General features: G+C 42.5%; 1 protein-coding gene across 2 annotated transcripts; it reads right to left on the minus strand.

Moving 5' to 3' along the window:
* Positions 1–1367: 1367 nt before the first annotated feature.
* gcm2 (glial cells missing transcription factor 2) lies at positions 1368–20588 on the minus strand. 2 transcript variants are annotated; one of them, XM_076082727.1, is made up of 10 exons: positions 19434–19563; positions 13132–13259; positions 11347–11527; positions 8373–8436; positions 6682–6870; positions 6483–6595; positions 4743–4868; positions 4402–4658; positions 3836–4079; positions 1368–3735 (listed from the first exon to the last, which is right to left on the minus strand). In XM_076082727.1, the coding sequence occupies exons 3-10, from the start codon at positions 11437–11439 to the stop codon at positions 3415–3417; spliced, it is 1407 nt and encodes a 468-aa protein (XP_075938842.1). In that variant the 5' UTR covers positions 11440–11527; positions 13132–13259; positions 19434–19563; the 3' UTR covers positions 1368–3414. The 2 variants fall into 2 exon arrangements, with proteins under 2 accessions (XP_075938842.1, XP_075938841.1); XM_076082726.1 differs by lacking the exon at positions 13132–13259 and having other exon boundaries at positions 19434–20588.
* Between the last annotated feature and the right edge of the window lie 975 nt (positions 20589–21563).

The following is a 21563-nucleotide window of genomic DNA, read 5'->3' on the forward strand; positions in this document are numbered from 1 at the left end:
TCACCTGGTGTTAGACCTTCACCTAGTGTTAGACCTTCACCTGGTGTTAGACCCTCACCTGGTGTTAGACCTTCACCTGGTGTGAGACCCTCACCTGGTGTTAGACCTTCACCTGGTGTGAGACACTGACCTGGTGTTAGACCCTCACCTGGTGTTAGACCCTCACCTGGTGTGAGACACTGACCTGGTGTTAGACCCTCACCTGGTGTGAGACACTGACCTGGTGTTAAACCCGCACCTGGTGTTAGACCCTCACCTGGTGTTAGACCTTCACCTGGTGTTAGACCTTCACCTGGTGTTAGACCCTCACCTGGTGTTAGACCTTCACCTGGTGTTAGACCTTCACCTGGTGTTAGACCCTCACCTGGTGTTAGACCCTCACCTGGTGTTAGACCTTCACCTGGTGTTAGACCCTCACCTGGTGTTAGACCTTCACCTGGTGTTAGACCTTCACCTGGTGTGAGACCCTCACCTGGTGTTAGACCTTCACCTGGTGTGAGACACTGACCTGGTGTTAGACCTTCACCTGGTGTTAGACCTTCACCTGGTGTTAGACCCTCACCTGGTGTGAGACCCTCACCTGGTGCTGGACTCACCTGGTGCTGGACTCACCTGGTGCTGGACACTGAACATAGTCAGGTATTGGTGGAGGTTCATGTGAGCTCTACTGAGTGATGGTAATGGAAGCTCTTGAAAGAGGAGTCTGAGGGCTCCAGAGGTTCACAGTGAGGACAGCACAACTATTCCTGTTCTGACGCGTCCTTGTCAAAACAACATTTATTACTCATACAGACTGAAACCATCCAGACAACCAGCTCTTTGATCCTCTGCTATGGGGGGGGGGGGGGGGGGGGGCTCACTCTGAGGCCCCGGACCCAGGAGGGGCCGCAGGTCCACCTGTGGATGGTCCTGATGCCGTGAAGACCAGCACACACCGCTGGAAGTCCATCTCATGTGATTTCATTTCAACCTCAGACAGTTTAGATGTAAACATTAAAATGTAATGTGATTAAGAACTCCTTGTGTTAGGTTTAAAGAACTGTTTGTTGAGATGAACTGACGCTGACTATCGTCATGAATATATATTTGAATTAAATGTGTAGCTTCAGTCTGTTTCAATTGTGGTTCATTAATGGTGAGTCTGTATTCATCAAACTGCTAAAAGGTAAAACTTTAGTGAAAGAAACATTTACTTTATGATGTACATACGCTGTAAAACCCAGAGCGGCAAATGTGTGATTAGATATAAGATATGAACGGTGTGAGCTGGTTGGTCTTCCTGCTGCTCTGGTTCACCACAAACATACTTTTAGTCATCGGTGGTATTTCTTTATCATCTGTTTACTTAAGAAAAGAGAAAACACGAGTCTGTACAACAGTTGGTTTAATGTGAGACTTACTTTACATTTTTCATCTTTTTCATCTCACAGATCTCTTCAGTCAACAACTGTTTCATTCAGAAACAGTTCAATGTGTTTCATGTTTACTGACTGATTCAATAAATAACCCAAACAATAGAAAACATACATATTGATAAATCCCACAAGTGCATATTACCGTCTGAATGCACTGACACGAAAACACCTTTCATCATAAATTCACCAGTTACATCTTCGGTGTTGACGCTTTTAACCACATCTCATGGCCTTCGTAAGCAGACGAGGAGTCCCCCCTAAAGCCTCAAACCCTGAACCCTCAAGGACTTACTGACGTTACCTGGTGAGTGGTTGAGTGTGAGAGACTGCGAGGGCTTGAGATGGTGTGAATATGAACGAGACATAACACGTTACCATGAAAACAACAAAACATATGATGTATAATTGTGTGTATTTATTGTATACTTTGTACTTCCTGATTTGAATGTCTTCAGGCTCTTTCCTCACTAGATGAGGTAACTTCATATAATCTATTTACTCGTTTTTGTCAAAACAGCTTCAATGACAAAATCAAAAATTTGATGAATAAATAAATAAATATTCTCTGATGTCAAGTTTATAGGTTCCATCTTCAATCCTTAATGTTTCTGATTACATTTAATATTCCAGGCTGAACACACGAACCTTCCTCTTTGTTTACCTTTTTTTTTTTACGTCTCCATGCGTCCACTGGTTACGCTGTGTTTAACCGTGTCACATTGCAATGATTTGTGGGTAATTCCCTTAGGCTAAGTCTGCATCTAATACTGACTTACGGAAAGGGTTCATAAAGGGCTCAAAATGTCTGAGAGACTCAAACACTCGATGATCTGACAGTGGGACAGAACTAAACCCTCACGGACTTTGCAGGAGCGTGCCTCAAAGTCTGTGAGTCCGTAAGGGTTTAGATTGGGATTGAGCCAGTGACACACCTTACTTCTGGGGAACTTAAAGGAAGTGACACACCTCACTTCTGGGGAACCTAAAGGAAGTGACACTTCTGAGGACCCTAAAGGAAGTGACACTTCTGGGGAACTTAAAGGAAGTGACACACCTCACTTCTGGGGAACCTAAAGGAAGTGACACTTCTGAGGACCATAAAGGAAGTGACACTTCTGAGGACCCTAAAGGAAGTGACACTTCTGGGGACCATAAAGGAAGTGACACACCTCACTTCTGGGGACCCTAAAGGAAGTGGCATTTCTGGGGACCATAAAGGAAGTGACACTTCTGAGGACCATAAAGGAAGTGACACACCTCACTCATGGGGACCCTAAAGAAAGTGAGACACCTCACTTCCATGATAACAGCATCTGACTGCAGAGACCATTTCCACTATATCAAAATTCCACATTCAGGTCGTGGGACAACGATCAAAACCATTAAATGAGGAAGCTCATGAGATGTGGCCGAAAGCTCCAGAAATACCAAGTAAGTCGGGTCTTCTGTTGAGCCTTTTTGGCGCAACAGAATCCTGTTTTTAAGATCGCAGTTTGACACAAATCTCATTCCAATCTTGTGTTTTCAAGCAATAGAAGAGCTGGAAAAGGGTCTTCTTTGGAAACATGAAAGTACTCCATGAATGTCTTCAAAATGTCTCTCATGTACCAACATTCTGCTTCAATTCGAGTTATATCCCTATGATCCACATCCTGTCAGCTCCGGAACCGTCCAGTCACAGCAGCAGTTCAGAAGGTTCCTTGGTAAATAGTCTGTGGTTCAATACAGTATCTGTCTGGGGAGTAGCAACTGTTTTGTCATGGTAATAGTTTTAGTAACAGTAGTCTTGGTGACGGAGGTGGAGGTAGGGCTCCCTCAGTAGTCATCATAGCGGTACGTGTTGGGGTATGCGTAGCGGTAGTGGTGGTAACAGTAGTCTTGTTGACAGCGTTGGAGGTAGCTCTGCCTCAGTAGTCGTCATAACGGTACGTGTTGGGGTATGCGTAGCGGTAGTGGTGGTAACAGTAGTCTTGTTGACAGCGGTGGAGGTAGCACTGCCTCAGTAGTCGTCGTAGCGGTACGTGTTGGGGTATGCGTAGCGGTAGTCATAGCCATCGGCCCGCTCTGTTTTGGTCTGCAGAGGTTCAGGCTGAAACGACAGAGACTTGATGACTCCGCCCGAGTCCTCCATCAGCTTCACCTCGGTGGAGTATGAGGAAGAGGAGGGATCATCCAGCAGAGAGGAGGAGCAGCCGGGGAGGCCTGGAAGTTTTGGAGGAGCACAGGAGGGCTGATAGGACGGGAGGCCGGCAGAAGGTTTAGGACATGACTGGTATGAAGGGAGCGTGGCAGGAGGCTTCGGACAAGGCTGATAGGAGACCTGAGGAGGACCAGAACTGGTGTTAATGTGGCAGGAACAGAAGAAAGAATCCCACATCTTAATGTCTGCAGATGGACCCTCCTAATGAACTTCTACTCACCTTGGTTGTCGTGGTGATGATGGTCTGCAATGCGGCGGGGGACCCGGGGGCGTTGCTGGGGTAACGGCAGGGGTACTCGGCGCTGTAGTAGTGGTGGTTGTCACCGTAGGGGGCGGAGCTCTTCAGCAGCTCCTTCCAGCCGGCAGGAGACTTGGTCTGGGGGTCGAAGGAGGAGGAGCAAGTGGAGGAGAGAGGAGCCGCCGATGATGTGGAGGAAGAGGAGGAACCAAGGACCGGAGCCACCCTGCAGAGAAACCAAGATCTAGTTCAGACCTGTTCAGACTGTCAAGATCTAGTTTACACTCTAAGGATCTGGTTCAGACTTCGTCAGTCTGCTATGTCAAGGTCTGGTGGGATCAGATCCTGTTTAAACTGGCGTGGTCTGGATTAGACCTGTTTAGACTGTCAAGACCTCCTAGGTCTGCCAGGATTTGGCAGAATCTGGTTTGATCAGATCATATCTGTCAAGACCTTTTGGTATCTGTTTATGCTGGATCTGGTTTACACTTGGTTAGAATTTCAGAATCTGGTTTCACTCCGAATGTATTTAAAGGTGTGAGGCTGACCTGGGGTCACAGAGTTCAGACGTCATGGGATACGAAGGCGAGGTCAGGTATCCTTGGAACTCGTAGCCGGGCCGGCCCATGTAAAGCCTGGGATTGGCTGGTTTCTGCAGTGTGGGCGGGGTCTCTCCTAGTGCATTGTGGGGGTTGTAGTAGGGATCTGGGCTCTGGAATGCTGGGTAATGCTGCGGGTAATTGGGCTCGATGAAGGAGATTCTGTCCGATGGATCGACACAGGAGAGGAGGGCGGGGCCCAGAGCCTGAAGCAGAAAACAACAAATAAACAAATCAGTAAACATTAAACAACAACAAACAAACAGCTGTTGTTGTTTTTTGTTGTCGACCTGCGTCTCGATGAGTCGTCTCTTGGGGGTGAACGGTGGCGAGCTGACTCGTCTCTTCACCGAACTTCGTCTGGCTTCAGTCTCCGACTTGGACTCTGGTCTGGGATGATCGTGGACCCCTTTGGCCTGAAGAACCACAACAACAGACTAGATTAGAATCTGGTTTAAACCGGTCGAATCTTTTTAAAAGATAGAATGTTTAGACTCGGTTTAGACCAGTTTTCAGACTGCCAAGTTTTGGTTTACATCAGGGACCCGCTCTTAATATCAAAACACCTTTAGATGTCCAGGATCTAGTTTAGAGGCGTTCACACGGTCTAAATCTAGTTTAAACCTGCTCAGACTGTCAGGATGGTCAAGTGTCGACCAAAACCTGGTTCAGAGAGTCAGATGTCCAAGTACTGGTCTCTCATTCAGGATCTGGTCTGCTAAAGATATGCTAAACATCGAACAAAAAGTTCAGAAATTAGTGTTTGGTAGATTATTTCTCTGTCGTAACAATGCTTCTTGGCAATGAATTTTATACCGTTGGAAAGCCTGTTTATTTACCTTTTAAATGGTGCCCCATTTGTAAGGAACATGCATTTGTCGGATGAGTAGCAGAGCTGAGTATGTGAGTTGCGCCCATGAAAAATTTGTTAAATCTTCTCTGCCAATGCCAAACAGCTTATTCTGCTGTTGCTATTCACCGTCAGGCCCGTTTGCGCTGGTGTCGGCAACACCTGCACTGGAACCTGAACATGTGGAGGAACGTTATGTTCAGCGATGAGTCCAGATTCTGTCTAAGGAAGTTAGATCGTAGGGTCAAAGTGTGGAGAAGACGGGGAGAACGCTATGCTGATTGCTGCACCATGGTGGATGGTGTGGGGCGGCATCTCCATCACTGGAGAAACGAGGCTTGTCTTCATTGGAGGCAATCTCAATGCAGAGAGATATCGAGATGAGATTCTGCAACCAGTGGCAATCCCAAATCTCCACAGTCTGGGACCGAACTCCATCCTCTAAGATGAAGACGCTCGCCCCCACAGAGCGGTTTATCAGAGACTACCTCCAGAATGTGGGAGTAGAGATGATGGAATGGCCTGCCAGCAGTCCTGACCTCAACCCAAGTGAACACTTGTGGGACCAGCTGTTCGTGGCAGAGTGACCAACTCAACCACGTTGGCTGACTTGCAACAAATCCTGCTTGAGGAGTGGAATGCCATCCCACAGCAGCGTGTGAGCAGGCTGGTGACCAGCATGAGGAGGAGGAGCCAGGCTGGTGACCAGCATGAGGAGGAGGTGCCAGGCTGTTGTGGCTGTGTATGGTTCTTCCACACGCTACTGAGGCTCCTGTTTGTTAAATGAATAAATTGTAAAATTGTCAATATGTCTTGTTTCTTCCTTGTAACTGATAGACTTCAATCATCCAATCCACCAAACAACACCAAACAAGAGTCGATAGCAACAGCAGAATAAGCTGTTTGGCAGAGAAGATTTGGCAAATTTTTCATGGGCGCAACCCACATACTCAGCTGTGCTGCTCATCCCACAAATGCATGTTCCTTACAAATGGGGCACCGTTTGAAAGGTAATTAAACAGGCTTTCCAACGGTATAACATATATTGCCAAGAAGCATTGTTACAACAAAGAAATAATCTACCAAACACTAATTTCCGAACTTTTTGTTCGATGTTTAAATTATCTAGCCCAGTTAGCATCTTTAGCATGTTAGCATGTGTGTTTTTGAAGGTGATGACCTGGAAGAAGATGGCCTTTCCATCGACCCTCCAGAAGTTGGTGACGGGGTAACCGCTGTGACCGCGACACGGCAGCAGCTCCAGACCGGCGGTGCAGCTCGGACACAGCTTCTCTGAAACACAATGAATCCGGTCAGGTGACAGGTGGGGAACAGGTGGAGGATACACCTGGACGGGTTCTGGGCCTTTTTTTACTTACTCTGCTGTTTCTGCCGGGCCTTGTCGCAGATGGCCGGGCGGAGCTGCAGCCTGGAACCGTCCGGCAGTGTGCAGCCGCGAGAGCAGACCACCACGCCCAGACACGACTTCTTCAGGATCTGACAATTGTGGTTGTTGGTGTTCCTCATCGCCCAGCCGGAGAGATGTCTCTGAGCGTTCTTATCTTCAGCTGGAAACAACACGACACATTTAAACTATTCAGGTGCACACAACGTTATTGCCTTTAAGAAAACCTAGGAATAGTCTTAACATTCGCTGGACGAACAATAGACTGGTTTTGGATCCTGAAAAAGAGAAGCGGACAACTTCAACCTGCAGAGGGAAGTAACTCATTTTCTCAGAGAAAGAAAAGGACAACTTCTCTACCCGTTAACGTCGACATTTGCCCGTCATAAGGAAGAAGAATTCCCTTAACTTCCGAGTACTCCCCGCTGCCATACGGAGGATTTATCGCCGCGCAGCTTGAAGCTCCGGATCCCGAGTTTAACCAAGAAACTCAAAGAAACTCAAAGAACCACATCCACCGCTACGAAGTCGTCTCACAGTAAAAGGCTTTTGTCTGGGCAGAGAGAAGGTCATAGTGTGTTTATAACCTCTGTTGTGTTCTACGTTTACTGTATTGTTACGTGTTGTGTGTTTACGGACCACCGAGGTCCGTTAGTGCTGTGAAGAAACTACTACTGTGTTCCATGCTGCTGCAGAAGTGTTGTGTTAGATCATCACCACGAGGGAAGTTGGTAGTTGTGACTTTATCAGTTAGAAGACCAGAACCTCGGCCCAATATAAGTTCACCAGTCGGGTTTCTGTATTTTACTGCAGCGGTGAGGATCTGCCTTGTTTTGAGGGTTTTCCTTTTTTCTCTTCTTTTTTCTTTGCCTTTTTGTTTGACTAACACACACACACACACACACACACACACACACACACACACACACACACACACACACATAGGTTTAACTACTCATCTCAGACACACGTGGTGTGATAACGTGGTCTCTATCGTGGCCCCGCCACCATTTTGTACTCCCACGTGGCGTGGTTACATACGAGACTACATCTGCCAACTTTGGGTAGTTTGTCACCTCCCCCCCCCCCCCCCCCCCCACACACACACCACAGGTTGTTTGTTGATGTTAGATAGTAGCTCATAATTGTATAGTAGTGGTTAGTTTTAGATATTATTTGACTTGATCAGTGTTATTATAATGTAATAAACTTTAAAGAGCAGCTGTCTGATTACTGTTCATGTGTATTGTGATGACAGCTGATATCAAACCTTCACTGTTCTGTATAATAATAACTGTGTAATAGTACTTTGACTCTTGACATTGTGAGTGACTACTAATTATGAGTTTATAGTTTATAGTTTGGTTATTGGTCCCTGTGCCCCGTTATTATTAATAATTGTTAATAATTCTATTGATGTCAATAATTTAGTTTTTCATATTTGCTGATAACCAAACACGCTCCTGATAGATCCCTACAACCTGGTGACATCACATTGTACCTGTGTACCTGGTGACATCACACTGTACGTGGTGGCATCACACTGTACGTGGTGGCATCACACTGTACCTGGTGACATCACACTGTACCTGGTGACATCACACTGTACGTGGTGGCATCACACTGTACCTGGTGACATCACACTATAGATCAAATGTTTCTCACCGGTGTAGATGTATCGAACGTAACCGTCTGTCCACTCCTGGAATGGGTCGAACTGCTTTGTGTCCTGCAGAGAGAGAGACAGACAGACAGACAGACAGACAGACAGACAGACAGACGGGTTAGTGAACAGTATTTCCTACATAGTGATCTGATGACGTGTTAAAGTCTCCCTGTCTCTCTCTCTGTCTGTCTGTCTGTCTGTCTGTCTGCTCTGATTATCTGATAGTAAAGTCTGAACATGAAGCTCTCGTCTCTCTAAACATGAAGACCAGTTTGAGTCACAGATCGATCAGAGATATCGATCAGCTGGTCCTCCTCACAAACTCTCTTTGTTTTGGTTTCACGGAAACTAAAATATGAAAACCAGTTTCTTCTGTTTGATCAACAACAGAGAGAAGAGCCGAGTCAGCAGCGTCTCAACCTTCAGATAAAGCACACTGTGTTTGTCTTATTCAATAACTCATGTGACCGCTTCAGCCCAAAACATGAAATATAAAACCTGAATATTAATCACATGTTCTGTGATTTTTATTCAACTCTGACTCAAATAAAGTGATTTAGTGAAATGAGTTAAAGTGTTTTTAGATATAAAACTAAATCAAATAAAAACGATTTATGATATAAAATATGAAATAAAGAGTTAAAAGTATATTTACATATGAATGTACAGAAATAACACAATGATGATGATGATGATATTAAAATATGAAACTGAGTCATTATTATTTGATCATATTTTCTCTGAATGTATTTCATTCATATTTTTACTTTTCAGGAGATTCCGATCTTTTAAAGACTTGAAATTAAGATTCTTCATTAAAAATACAAAATGATATTTAGAGGAAATCCAAAGTGAACACTTCAATAAACCAACATGATGATGATGATGATGATGATGACTCACATATTGTTTAGTTTGGTTAGAAGCTCAAAACCATCATTTTAAATATTTTAATATAATGAATATCTGTTCATATAAAACATAATTAATAAATGTTCTGTGATAATATGATTCATATCTGTAAACATATAATGAAGGTGATCAATAATAAAACACTGAACGGCAGAACTCCACCAGAGAAAAAATGAACTCTAGAAAACAAATAAACTATTTTCAATATTTTGAATATATAAAACAAGAATTAAACAAGTTTATTTATTTATTTGTTTATTTATTTCATGTTTCCTGTAAAAGTTTCTGAGCGTCGACATCGAAAAGCTTTTATATCATAAATCTGTTTATTTTCATTTGTATTATATTTTAATATTTAATATTATAACAGATATTATTACTGAACTGATATTAATTATATTTACTAAAAATATTTGTAGAAGTTTCCTCATAATTCAGTTTCTCTGAAACACATTTAATGTTAAATTATTAAAGAACTCATTCTGTTCACTTTATTACACATGAGAATAAGAACAATAAGAATAAGAACAATAAGAATAATAAGAACAATAAGAATAATAAGAATAATAAGAACAATAAGAATATTAAGAACAATAAGAACAATAAGAATAATAACAATAAGAACAATAAGAACAATAACAATAATAAGAACAATAAGAATAATAAGAATAATAAGAACAATAAGAATATTAAGAATAATAAGAACAATAAGAATATTAAGAACAATAAGAATAATAAGAATAATAAGAACAAGAAGAATATTAAGAATAATAAGAACAATAAGAACAATAAGAATAATAAGAATAATAAGAATATTAAGAATATTAAGAATAATAAGAATAATAAGAATATTAAGAATAATAAGAATAATAAGAACAAGAAGAATATTAAGAATAATAAGAACAATAAGAATAATAAGAACAATAAGAATAATAAGAATATTAAGAATAATAAGAATAATAAGAACAAGAAGAATATTAAGAATAATAAGAATAATAAGAATAATAAGAACAATAAGAATAATAAGAACAAGAAGAATATTAAGAATAATAAGAATAAGAACAATAAGAATAATAAGAACAATAAGAACATTGAGAATAATAACAATAATAAGAACAATAAGAATATTAAGAATAATAAGAACAATAAGAACAATAAGAATAATAAGAATAATAAGAACAATAAGAATAATAAGAATAATAAGAACAATAAGAATAATAAGAATAATAAGAATATTAAGAACAAGAAGAATATTAAGAATAATAAGAACAATAAGAATAATAAGAATAATAAGAACAATAAGAACAAGAAGAATATTAAGAATAATAAGAACAAGAAGAATATTAAGAATAATAAGAACAATAAGAATAATAAGAATATTAAGAATAATAAGAACAATAAGAATAATACGAATATTAAGAATAATAAGAATAATAAGAACAATAAGAATAATACGAATATTAAGAATAATAAGAATAATAAGAACAATAAGAATAATAAGAATAATAAGAACAAGAATAATAATAAGAACAATAAGAATTATAAGAACAATAAGAATAATAAGAACAAGAAGAATATTAAGAATAATAACAATAATAAGAACAATAAGAATAATAACAATAATAAGAACAATAACAATAATAACAATAATAAGAACAGTAACAATAATAACAATAATAAGAACAATAACAATAATAAGAACAATAACAATAATAAGAACAATAAGAATAATAACAATAATAAGAACAATAAGAACAATAATAATAATACATTAATTTATTGTTGTTGCTTTAAAACAGTCAATTCTAAATATAAAATAATTTAATTTAAGATTAAAAAACTGAATCTTATTATTGACGATCAGAATATTTTTAAATTTTTAACCTGAAAGATTTAAAGATTTAAAGATTTAAAGATCAGAATCAGGTTTGAACCTTTAAAGTGTTTCAAATTGTTTCTTTACGAGAAATCAAATTCCTCTAAAGAGATCTTCTGGTTCTGGTTCTGGTCTCTATCGGTCTCTATCGGTCTCTATCGGTCCCTCATTGATCCGGTTCGTACCTGTGGTAGTTTGGGGTCGTTGATGTCCCACGTGAACTTCATCCCAACCGAACACACGCAGTCTGCCGCCTCGCGCTCCTCCGCCCGGGACATCCTCCTGGTCCTGGTCTTGGTCCTGGTCCTGGTCCCGTTGCTGGTCCTGGTCCTGGTCTTGGTCCTGGTCCTGGTCCCGGTCCTGGTCCTGGTCCAAAGGTTCCAGAAACAAAAGAGAAACAAAGTTTGAAGGTAAAGTCGCCCGGCTCCTTCAGAGAGCACGTGCTGCTCCGCTGAGTCTCAGGTACGAAGTGAGTGAACAGGTGAGACAGCGAGAGCTCAGAGAGGAAGAGGTGTGTGTGTGTGTGTGCGTGTGTGTGTGTGTGTGTGTGTGTGTGTAAACATGATTTAATATTTATCAGTTTGTTGATCACAGACATTAACCAACAGAATATTTAAATATGTTTTATTTTCATCTTTCATTATTACAATTGTTATAATTATAATTATTATTATTATTATTATTAATAATTATTATTATTAATTCTACCATCATATTCTCATTATTTAGTATCAATAATAAAGAGAATCAGTTTAACTAATTGAATATTTAACATGTTGATATTCAGATGATTTTCTTTAGTTTTAATGTTTCAGGTTTTAAAGATGCTGATTCAGAGAAACACACACACACACACACACACACACACACACACACAGGTGAACAGGTGTGTGTTTTGTGTGTGTTGTGTAAACACTTCAGTGTTTCTCCTAAAACAAACAAACTCATTAGTCATCAATTAAAGGACAAGAAGACATCAGCTTCTGTCTGTCTCTCTGTCTCTCTGTCTGCCTGTCTCTCTGTTTGTCTCTCTGTTTGTCTGTCTGTCTGCCTGTCTCTCTGTCTCTCTGTTTGTCTGTCTGTCTCTCTGTCTGCCTGTCTCTCTGTTTGTCTGTCTGTCTGTCTGTCTCTCTGTTTGTCTCTCTGCCTGTCTGTCTGTCTGTCTCTCTGTCTGTCTGCCTGTCTGTCTGCCTGTCTCTCTGTTTGTCTGTCTGTCTGTCTGTCTGTCTGTCTGTCTGTCTCTCTGTCTGTCTGCCTGTCTCTCTGTTTGTCTCTCTGTTTGTCTGTCTGTCTGTCTGCCTGTCTGTCTCTCTGTCTCTCTGTCTGTCTGTCTGTCTCTCTGCCTGTCTCTCTGTCTCTCTGTCTGTCTCTCTGTCTCTCTGTCTGTCTGTCTCTCTGTCTGTCTGTCTGTCTGTCTCTCTGTCTCTCTGTCTGTCTGTCTCTCTGTCTGTCTGTCTGTCTTTAATAATAATACATTAAAATAGATTTTAATTCAATAAAACTTTGACCTGTTTGAATAAAATGATGAACTATGTGAATTAGTTTAACATTTATGACGTTAGTGTTTCAAAGAAGAGGTTTATAATTTATTCTTTGCATCTGATTTATTGAATTGATTCATGAATATTCTTTTCATCTCTTTTATTTCTCTGGTTTTGGTCTAAATTAAGCTGATATTCCTCCGCTGCGTCGGGACTATTTTCTCACTCTGCACCTGCGCGTTCTCGACTCTAATGAGTTAATTAGCAGCAGCTGTGCGTGCTCCCGACACGCTGAGAGAAGAGACGCGATGGTAAATAATCTGATTATTGATTCTTTGATTATTGTTTCAGAGTCAGCTGTACAACATTATTGATTATTGATCCGGAAATGTGTCGTCATGATAATTCTGTTCATTTAGATATGAAACCAAAGAAGAGAAGTTTCGTCATTTTAATGACGTGATCCGGTCAGAGTGTAAATGTGCTCACGTTCACTTCATGCGGGACCTGCAGATGTTTCTGTTATTTTGTCCACCCCTGGTCTGTCACACAGTAGTCTGCAGCGCCCCCTGCTGGCTGTCCGCCGGAAGTGGCTCACCAAAATAAAACTCCTGCTGCTGGATTTTAATAATAGAAGAGATGAAATAACCAGAAATAAGTTTTAGTGGCTGATTTAGTTTATTGACAATATTTAGATACGTTTGTAAAACTTTATTTCTATTCATTATTTGTGTGTGTGTGTGTGTGTGTGTGTGTGTGTGTGTGTGTGTGTGTGTGTGTGTGTGTGTGTGTGTGTGTGTGTGTGTGTGTGTGTGTCTCAGATGGAGGTGAAGATAGAGGACTGTCTCCTCCGTGGAGACTCCTCTGATCTGGTCTCAGTTCTTCAAGATGAAGGTCTCAGTGACATCACGCTCACCAGACTGGACCAGCTGGTCACCAAGGTAACGGGACAGGGTGGTCACCGTGGCCGTGGTCCCGGGTGTGGTTCCTCTCTCAAAGGTTCCTTCATTCAAAGGTTCCTTCGTTCAAATGTTCCTCTTCCAAAGGTTCCTCTCTCAAAGGTTCCTCCTTCCAAAGGTTCCTCCTTCCAAAGGTTCGTCCTTCCAAAGTTTCCTTCATTCAAAGGTTCCTCCTTCTAAACTTTCCTTCATTCAAAGGTTCCTTCATTCAAAGGTTCCTCCTTCCAAAGGTTCCTTCATTTAAAGGTTGCTCCTTCCAAAGGTTCCTTCATTCAAAGGTTCCTCCTTCCAAAGGTTCCTTAATTTAAAGGTTCCTCTCTCAAAGGTTCCTCCTTCCAAAGGTTCCTTCATTCAAAGGTTCCTCCTTCCAAAGGTTCCTCCTTCCAAAGGTTCCTCCATTTAAAGGTTTGTCCTTCCAAAGGTTCCTTCATTCAAAGGTTCCTCCTTCCAAAGGTTCCTCCATTCAAAGGTTCCTCCTTCCAAAGGTTCCTTCATTTAAAGGTTCCTTCGTTCAAAGGTTCCTTCATTTAAAGGTTCCTTCATTCAAAGGTTCCTTGCACTTTAGCAGGTTACATTTAATTTGCTGCCAAGACAACAGCTCCAGATTTTAAACTCCACATTCATGTCATGTCAGCAACTTTTTAATCTGCGCTGGTTTTATTTCCTCTTCTGTTTATTGTTTGTTGTTTGGTTTCAGGATCTGTGTGGATCCGGTTTCTCCAGAGTCCTGGTTGTGTTGAAGTCTTTAGAGGTTCTATCAGAGAACAGAGTCCATCTGCAGATACTCATCGACCACGGGCTGACTGCTAAAGTAATCTGTTACTCTGTAATCTAGGAAAGCAATCGGAGTAATACACTCATTGTAAAATAATTTGTAATCTGATTATTTGATTATCCACTAAAAGTAGCTAATCAAATAAAATGAACATAATTCAATAATTAGTAATACATAAATAAAGTAATTTGTACCTGGAGTATTGGACCCGATCATCAGTTTGTTTGTTTGTTTGTTTAGGTGGTGTTGTGGTTCGAAGCTGTCCATGACCTTCTGACCTCTGACCTTCTGAGGAGCTCCGCCTCCCTGCTGAGCCTCACTGAGGAGTTTTATGACTACTTTCAGGTGAGGAGCATGCTGGGAAATGGAGGCCAGCGTTGCTTTAGTCACATGATCCCGTGTGTGTGTATTGTGTAGTTACTTTACTACACAACACTACAATAAAACGTTTTATTTGTGTGCTAAAATCACCAGTAACTGTCTGTCTGTCTTTCTGTCTCTCTGCCTGTCTGTCTGTCTGTCTGTCAGCTGCTGGGTCAGGCTTCTCTTCCAGGTTTGTTTCCTCATTTTGTGTCTTTAATCTTCAGATATTATTCCTTTTGTGTCACATGTTGGACTCACCTGTCTGTCTCGCTACCTGTCTGTCTCTGTACCCGTCTGTCTCTTAGTCAGTCAGCTGTCTGTGGTTCTCCTTCAGCTGGCTCGGTTCGCTCTGGAACCAGAAATCCACTTTCCACTGAGACTTGAGGTAACCATGGAAACCAAACCAAAATTCAATCATACTGGTCTGTACTGGTCTGGCATCTAGAACGTTTGTGTTGTTTCAGTTTAAAGTGTGTTTTTCTTGTTTCAGGCCATCCGAACATTTAACAGCATCCTGGAGTCTCTGAGCCGCGAGCAGAAGAAACTGATCCAGATCGACCAGAACCAGACCCTAATACTGTAATACACACCCAGTACACACTGTAGTACACACCCAGTACACATTGTACACAATGTCTTTTTACCTCTCTGTCTCACAGATCTCAGGTGGCAGCAGCAGTTCTGACAGTTGGAGGTAAGTTCTTACATTATAGTTTAAGTGTGACATTAAAGTTGATGCAATCGAAGCAGTGTAGTGAGGGAGCGCTGTAGTGAGGGAGCGCTGTAGTTGGGGAGCGCTGTAGTTGGGGAGCGCTGTAGTGAGGGAGCGCTGTAGTTAGGGAGCGCTGTAGTGAGGGAGCGCTGTAGTGAGGGAACGCTGTAGTTGGGGAGCGCTGTAGTGAGGGAGCGCTGTAGTGAGGGTGCGCTGTAGTGGGGGAGCGCTGTAGTTGGGGAGCGCTGTAGTTAGGGAGTGCTGTAGTGAGGGAGAGCTGTAGTTGGGGAGAGCTGTAGTTGGGGAGCGCTGTAGTGAGGGAGCGCTGTAGTGGGGGAGCGCTGTAGTTGGGGAGCACTGTAGTGAGGGAGAGCTGTAGTTGGGGAGAGCTGTAGTGAGGGAGCGCTGTAGTTGGGGAGCGCTGTAGTGGGGGAGCGCCGTAGTTGGGGAGCGCTGTAGTGAGGGACATGTTTAAATTCTCCAGGTGTCTGAAGCTCTGTTTTCATTGGTGCTGTTGTAGACTACGAGCTGCAGGTCAGCCTATCAGAGGCTTTGTGTCGTCTGACTCCCAGGAAGGACCGAGAGCAGAAAGCCAATCAATGGTTCTCCAGCCATGACATCAGCAGTGCCTTCTGTGACATCAGAGACGCAGACTTTGAAGTGGTGAGTGATTGACCTGTCTGTTTGAACACCTGTTTGTCTCTCTTCCTGTCAGTCTTTCTGATCTGTCTTTCTTTCTGACCTGTCTTTCTTTTTGACCTGTCTGCCTCTCTACTTGTAGCCCTAACTATAAACCTGAACCGGCCCTAACTATAAACCTGAACCGGCCCTAACTATAAACCTGAACCGGTCCTAACTATGAACCTGAACCAGCACTAACTATGAACCTGAACCAGCCCTAACTATAAACCTGAACCAGCCCTAACTATAAACCTGAACCAGCCCTAACTATAAGAGTTGTCAAGCTTTGTTTCTGTGGATGTGGACATTTTCTTCTCCCATCCTTCTAGACACTCGGAGTACGTTTGGTTTGTTCACCTGTCTCTCCGACCCATCTCTTTCTCTCTCTCTCTCCAGGACTGTCGACGTTTCCTGAACTTTGTTAACGATCACCATGGTGACCAGAGGAGGTGAAGAACTTTATCATTGTAATGAATCTAAAAACTCTTCATCTTGGGGATTTTTAAACCTGCGTTCTGTCTGTCAGGGTGTACACCTTCCCCTGTGTCAGAGCGTTCCTCGACTCCACTGAGGTAAAAACATTTAACCCTTTAAAGTATAAACCAGATCTCTGCAGACGTCTTGTTTACTTCATGTTTCTTCTTCTACAGCTGTTTCCACCAAAAGACGAAAAACTGGACGAGTTCTGGATTGATTTTAACGTGAGCTCAGGATGTGTGAGCTTCTTCATCGATGAGCCTCAGGTACTACCGCAGTAGTACTGGTACTACAGTATATATATATAGACTTGTCTTGTTAGACCTGTCTCTGTTCTAGTCTTGTTAGACCTGTATCTGTTCTAGTCTTGTTAGACCTGTCTCTGTTCTGGTCTTGTTAGACCTGTCTCTGTGTCTTGATGTCTCAGGGTTTCCTGTGGGGGTCGATCCACCTGCTGAAGGAAGACGTGGTTCGTTACAGTCTTCACCTGAAACATGACGGTCAGTCCTCATTAACACGTTTCTAATGATTGATTGATACTTCTGATCGGGTTCTCATCAGTAAAACTGTGTGTGTGTGTGTTTTCCCAGAATGCACTGGGACAGAGACAGTCCTCAGTGTTAGGCTGAACAATCCCATCATGCACCACAACAGCAGAGGCCAGACAGTGGAGCTGAACTTCAGCTCTGAACACCACCGAGACCTGGAGGAGGCTGCTGGGAAGGTCTTCATGGTACCTGTCTGTCTGTCTGTCTGTCTGTCTGTGTGACTGTCCTTCTGTCTGTCTGACTGACTCTCTCTCTGACTACCTGTCTCTGTGTCCTTCTGTCTGTCTGTCTGTCTGTCTGTCTGTCTGTCTGTCTGTCTGTCTGTCTGTCTGTCTGTCTCTCTGCCTATCTCATTGTCTGTCTGTCTGTGTCTCCCTGTATGAACAGATGGTCCAGAGTTCCCCCCGTCTGAAGGACACAGGTGGTACGGTCCATGGTCGATCCTACAGCAGGAAGAAACCACAGAGCAAGAGTCAGCTGAAGGGTGAGTGTGTTTAATAAAGACTCAATCAACTCCTTCAGTCTGTAATAATAATTATAAATAAAATACAAATGTAAAACCAAAAAACTCTCTACCTGTCTCTCTGTCTGTCTACTCGTCTGTCTGTCTGTCTGTCTGTCTAGTTCTTCCTCTGTCGTCTCCTAGCAGTGAGGAAGACTCTTCTGTCTTAAAGGTAACTTCTCAGTAAAATCATCAGCTGTCAATAAAAACAGGAAGTTTAGACTTTAATTGATTGTTTGTTGTTTTCAGACTTCAGTGAGCAGATCAGAGTTTCTGTTTGATCAGATCAGATCAGACCGACACTCGACTCCAACACGCGACTCAGGTCAGTCCGTCTCGTTTCCTTTGTTAAAGGAAGGTCCAGGGTCTCGTTTCCTTTGTTAAAGGAAGGTCCAGGGTCTCCTTTCCTTTGGTAAAGGAAGGTCCAGGGTCTCCTTTCCTTTGTTAAAGGAAGGTCCAGGGTCTCCTTTCCTTTGTTAAAGGAAGGTCCAGGGTCTCCTTTCCTTTGGTAAAAGATGGTCCAGTGCCTCTTTTGCTAAACTAGATAAGAAAGGAAGCACTGAAGCACCTTTACTTATGTTTTAGAGCAGAGGTCTTCAACAAGGGGTCCACGACCACTAGGGCATCCGCAGAGGTACTGCAGGTGGTCTGCGAAATTTTTGGTTGATTAGACAATTATTATTTTTTATTTTTTTCAAAACATGAATGTGTCCATTATTGTAATAGTTCAGTATTGTATGAAAGATAACAGGTATGTTTATGCATGGCAGTGGCACTAATAGGCCATCACTCACTTATGTTTCCACATTTATGTATAAAATGAAAACATCTATTTGAATAGCTTGTATGATGATTATCATGCAATTGACAGACAATGTTGATATTGGCATTGGTATCAGTTGACAAGGTATGTTTATACATGGCAGTGCACGGCCTCCCTACTCACTGTACCTGCACATGTTTAAAATAAAAACATGAATATATGAACCTGTGTATTATTTAAATAGCTTAGTAATGAATGCACAATAAAGAGGTATGTTTATACATGGCACGAGGCCCAGTTTAATATAAAACACAATGTTATACAATATATATAGCCGGGGGTCCCTGCTCCATCTCTCTATCAGTTTGGGGGTCCTTGGCCTGAAAAACGTTGAAGACCCCTGCTTTAGAGGATTCTTATCATGACTGACACTCAGATACTTCAGGTCCTTTCACCTTGAGTGGACCATTAACCGAATCAAAAACAGGTTTTAACTGGAGATCAGTGAGACTGTTGGTTGAACCTGTCTGTCTCTCAGGGGTTACTGTGGGGGCGGAGCAAGAGGTCTCTCAGGAACAGAGGGAGGAGTTTGGAGGAAATATAAAGGTACATTAGTTCTTCTGTTTCTCTTTTAAAATCATCAACTGTCTGCTGTGTTTCACCTGTTTCCTGTTTGTTGTTCCAGGAAGTCTTGAGTTGTGACGGGAAGAGAGCCGCTCCAGATTCAGGTCTCTGGATGATCTAAACCCTCACAGAACTCTATAATAATCTGTTTCAGACTTAAGGTGATGAGGCTTCATATTAGAGATGGTATTTACTCCGGACTGTTTGGTTTCTCTATGTGAAGGCTACCTGTCAGACCACAATGAGGGTCCACTGGCCCAGAAGAGGAGGGCGGAGCCTCAGCCGGAGGGGGAGATGACTAACTCACTACCGGCAGGTAGTTTTGTCTTTAATGCTTTTCTCAAACTGGCCTCAATGTTTGAATTGTTTAATAAATCTGCTGCTCACCTGGTCTCAGAGTCTCCACACGAGGGGGTGGAGCCACCAGAGTTGGAGGAGGAGCTGTCTGATACAGGGGCGGGGCCATCTGTCGAGAGGGAGGAGCCTGTGGTGGAGTCAGACCCGACGCCTGGCATCACAGCTGCCTTCAACACCTTCAAAACACAACTCAACAAACACTTGACTGTCAGTGCACAAACCGTTAAATACTGTTATTGATATTTGATCAATAGCTTCAATGGTCAATCAATAAAAACTTGTATTATGAATTGTTTTCAGGGCTGCTGGCAGAACGTTGAAGCTGATATTCTTCTGTCTTTAAAAGAGTGTCAACAACACGTCTCCTCACTGCTGACAGCTGTCCATCAACACAGGTACCGCCCACTTAAACACACCTGTCCGTAAACACAGGTACCGCCCACTCCACACACCTGTCCGTCATCACAGGTACCGCCAACTCCACACACCTGTCCGTCATCACAGGTACCGCCCACTCCACACACCTGTCCGTCATCACAGGTACCGCCCACTCCACACACCTGTCCGTCAACACATGTACCGCCCACTCCACACACCTGTCCGTCATCACATGTACCGCCCACTCCACACACCTGTCCGTCAACACATGTACCGCCCACTCCACACACCTGTCCGTCATCACAGGTACCGTGTGTGTGTGTGTGTGTGTGTGTATGTGTGTGTGTGTGCGTGTGTGTAGGTTAGTGTTGCTGCAGAGGTTTGAGAACAGCGTCAGTGATCAGCTGAACCGACTTCATGAGAACTCGACCAGCCTGAACAGCATGAACACACAGATCCTGGTACTAACAGATACTACTAGTAGTACTACTATTTATACTACTACTCAACTTTGTTCACTTAAATGTTTTAATATTTGATATTCCCTCTTTTTCCTACAGAGTTTCTTCCAGTCTGAGATGCAGCGACTGGGATCCTTCTGTGATGAACACCTGCACAGGTGAGTCTGGATCAGTCCTGGTCTGATAGAGGTCTGGTAGATCTGATGCGATCTGGATCACCTTCAGCTTGGATCTGGTTTGAAACCTCTTCAGACCTTCTGGATCTGGCTTTTTGTCGCCTTCAGGTTGAGGTCTTTGGAGAGTGAAGAGTCGAACCAATGAGGGAGGAGGAGGAGAGCTCGTCCAAGAGTCTTCGTTTACATTTAAGCACATTTAGTGTTTATTTTTTGAGTTCCAGGATCAGTTTGATTCTCTGAAGAATAAAAACAAAGTGAACAAAGTCAATGATTTGTAAATATAAATATGGACACATTAAAAATAATAAGTGTTCAGATGAGACCTCTGAACCTGCCGGTCTAGGAGGTCTAGGTTGGTCCTGGTTTCCTGACTGGAAACCAGGACCAACCTTTTAGAGGAGTTTGTGTTCGTGAATCCAGCTTCTTGGTTGTCATGAAACAAACTGACAGCGGAGGAACAACAGACAAATATGAGAGAGAGAGAGAGAGAGAGAGAGAGAGAGAGAGAGAGAGAGAGAGAGAGAGAGAGAGAGAGAGAGAGAGAGAGAGAGAGAGAGAGAGAGAGAGAGAGAGAGAGAGAGAGAGAGAGAGAGAGAGAGAGAGAGAGAGAGAGAGAGAGAGAGAGAGACTCTCTCTGTGTTTAAACAATAGGGAACTGGACCTGTGAACTGGTCTGGGTGCTGATTGGTTGAGGAGCTGTTTTCTGTCTCTTTGGACTTTGATGGACAGACAGAGAGACGCTCTGATCTGGACCTGCTGAGACATCAACGGCTACAGGTAAGACCAGGACTGACCAGCCGGGCGGGTGTACTGGGAAAGTATTCAGATCCTTTTTATTGCGATGAAGAAATAAAAATACATTATCTTCAGTTTTGTGATAATTATTTTTTGTCATCTTAGTTCTTAATGTTTTTTATCTGCAACACGAGATGTTAAAGTAGAATAAATACTCAGTATAAAAGAGTGAAACTAGTTCAGCGCTCCATCGTGAGGAGAGAGCAGCAGAGGACCACATGGTGGACTCCAGAGACCTGATACCCTTCAGACCTCCTCCTCCTCTCAGTCTATCAGTAACCTCTGTAGCATCACATTCATAGCACCGCTAGCTGGTTAGCGAGCTAACGTTAGCGTGTTTGATTGAATTC

This window comes from Anarhichas minor, unplaced genomic scaffold, assembly GCF_050575085.1.
Source record: "Anarhichas minor isolate MPS153535 unplaced genomic scaffold, ASM5057508v1 ptg000101l, whole genome shotgun sequence".
In the NCBI taxonomy this organism is placed as follows: Eukaryota; Metazoa; Chordata; class Actinopteri; order Perciformes; family Anarhichadidae; genus Anarhichas; species Anarhichas minor.

Coding starts and splice junctions, on each gene's coding strand:
- gcm2 (XM_076082726.1), bottom strand. CDS start 19,561: ATGCCAGGCGTCGGGTCTGACTCCACCACAGGCTCCTCCCTCTCGACA. Junction 6,871..8,372: donor CGTTCGATACATCTACACCG/GTGAGAAACATT, acceptor TGTTGTTTCCAG/CTGAAGATAAGAACGCTCAG. Junction 6,596..6,681: donor GGCCCGGCAGAAACAGCAGA/GTAAGTAAAAAA, acceptor ATTGTGTTTCAG/AGAAGCTGTGTCCGAGCTGC.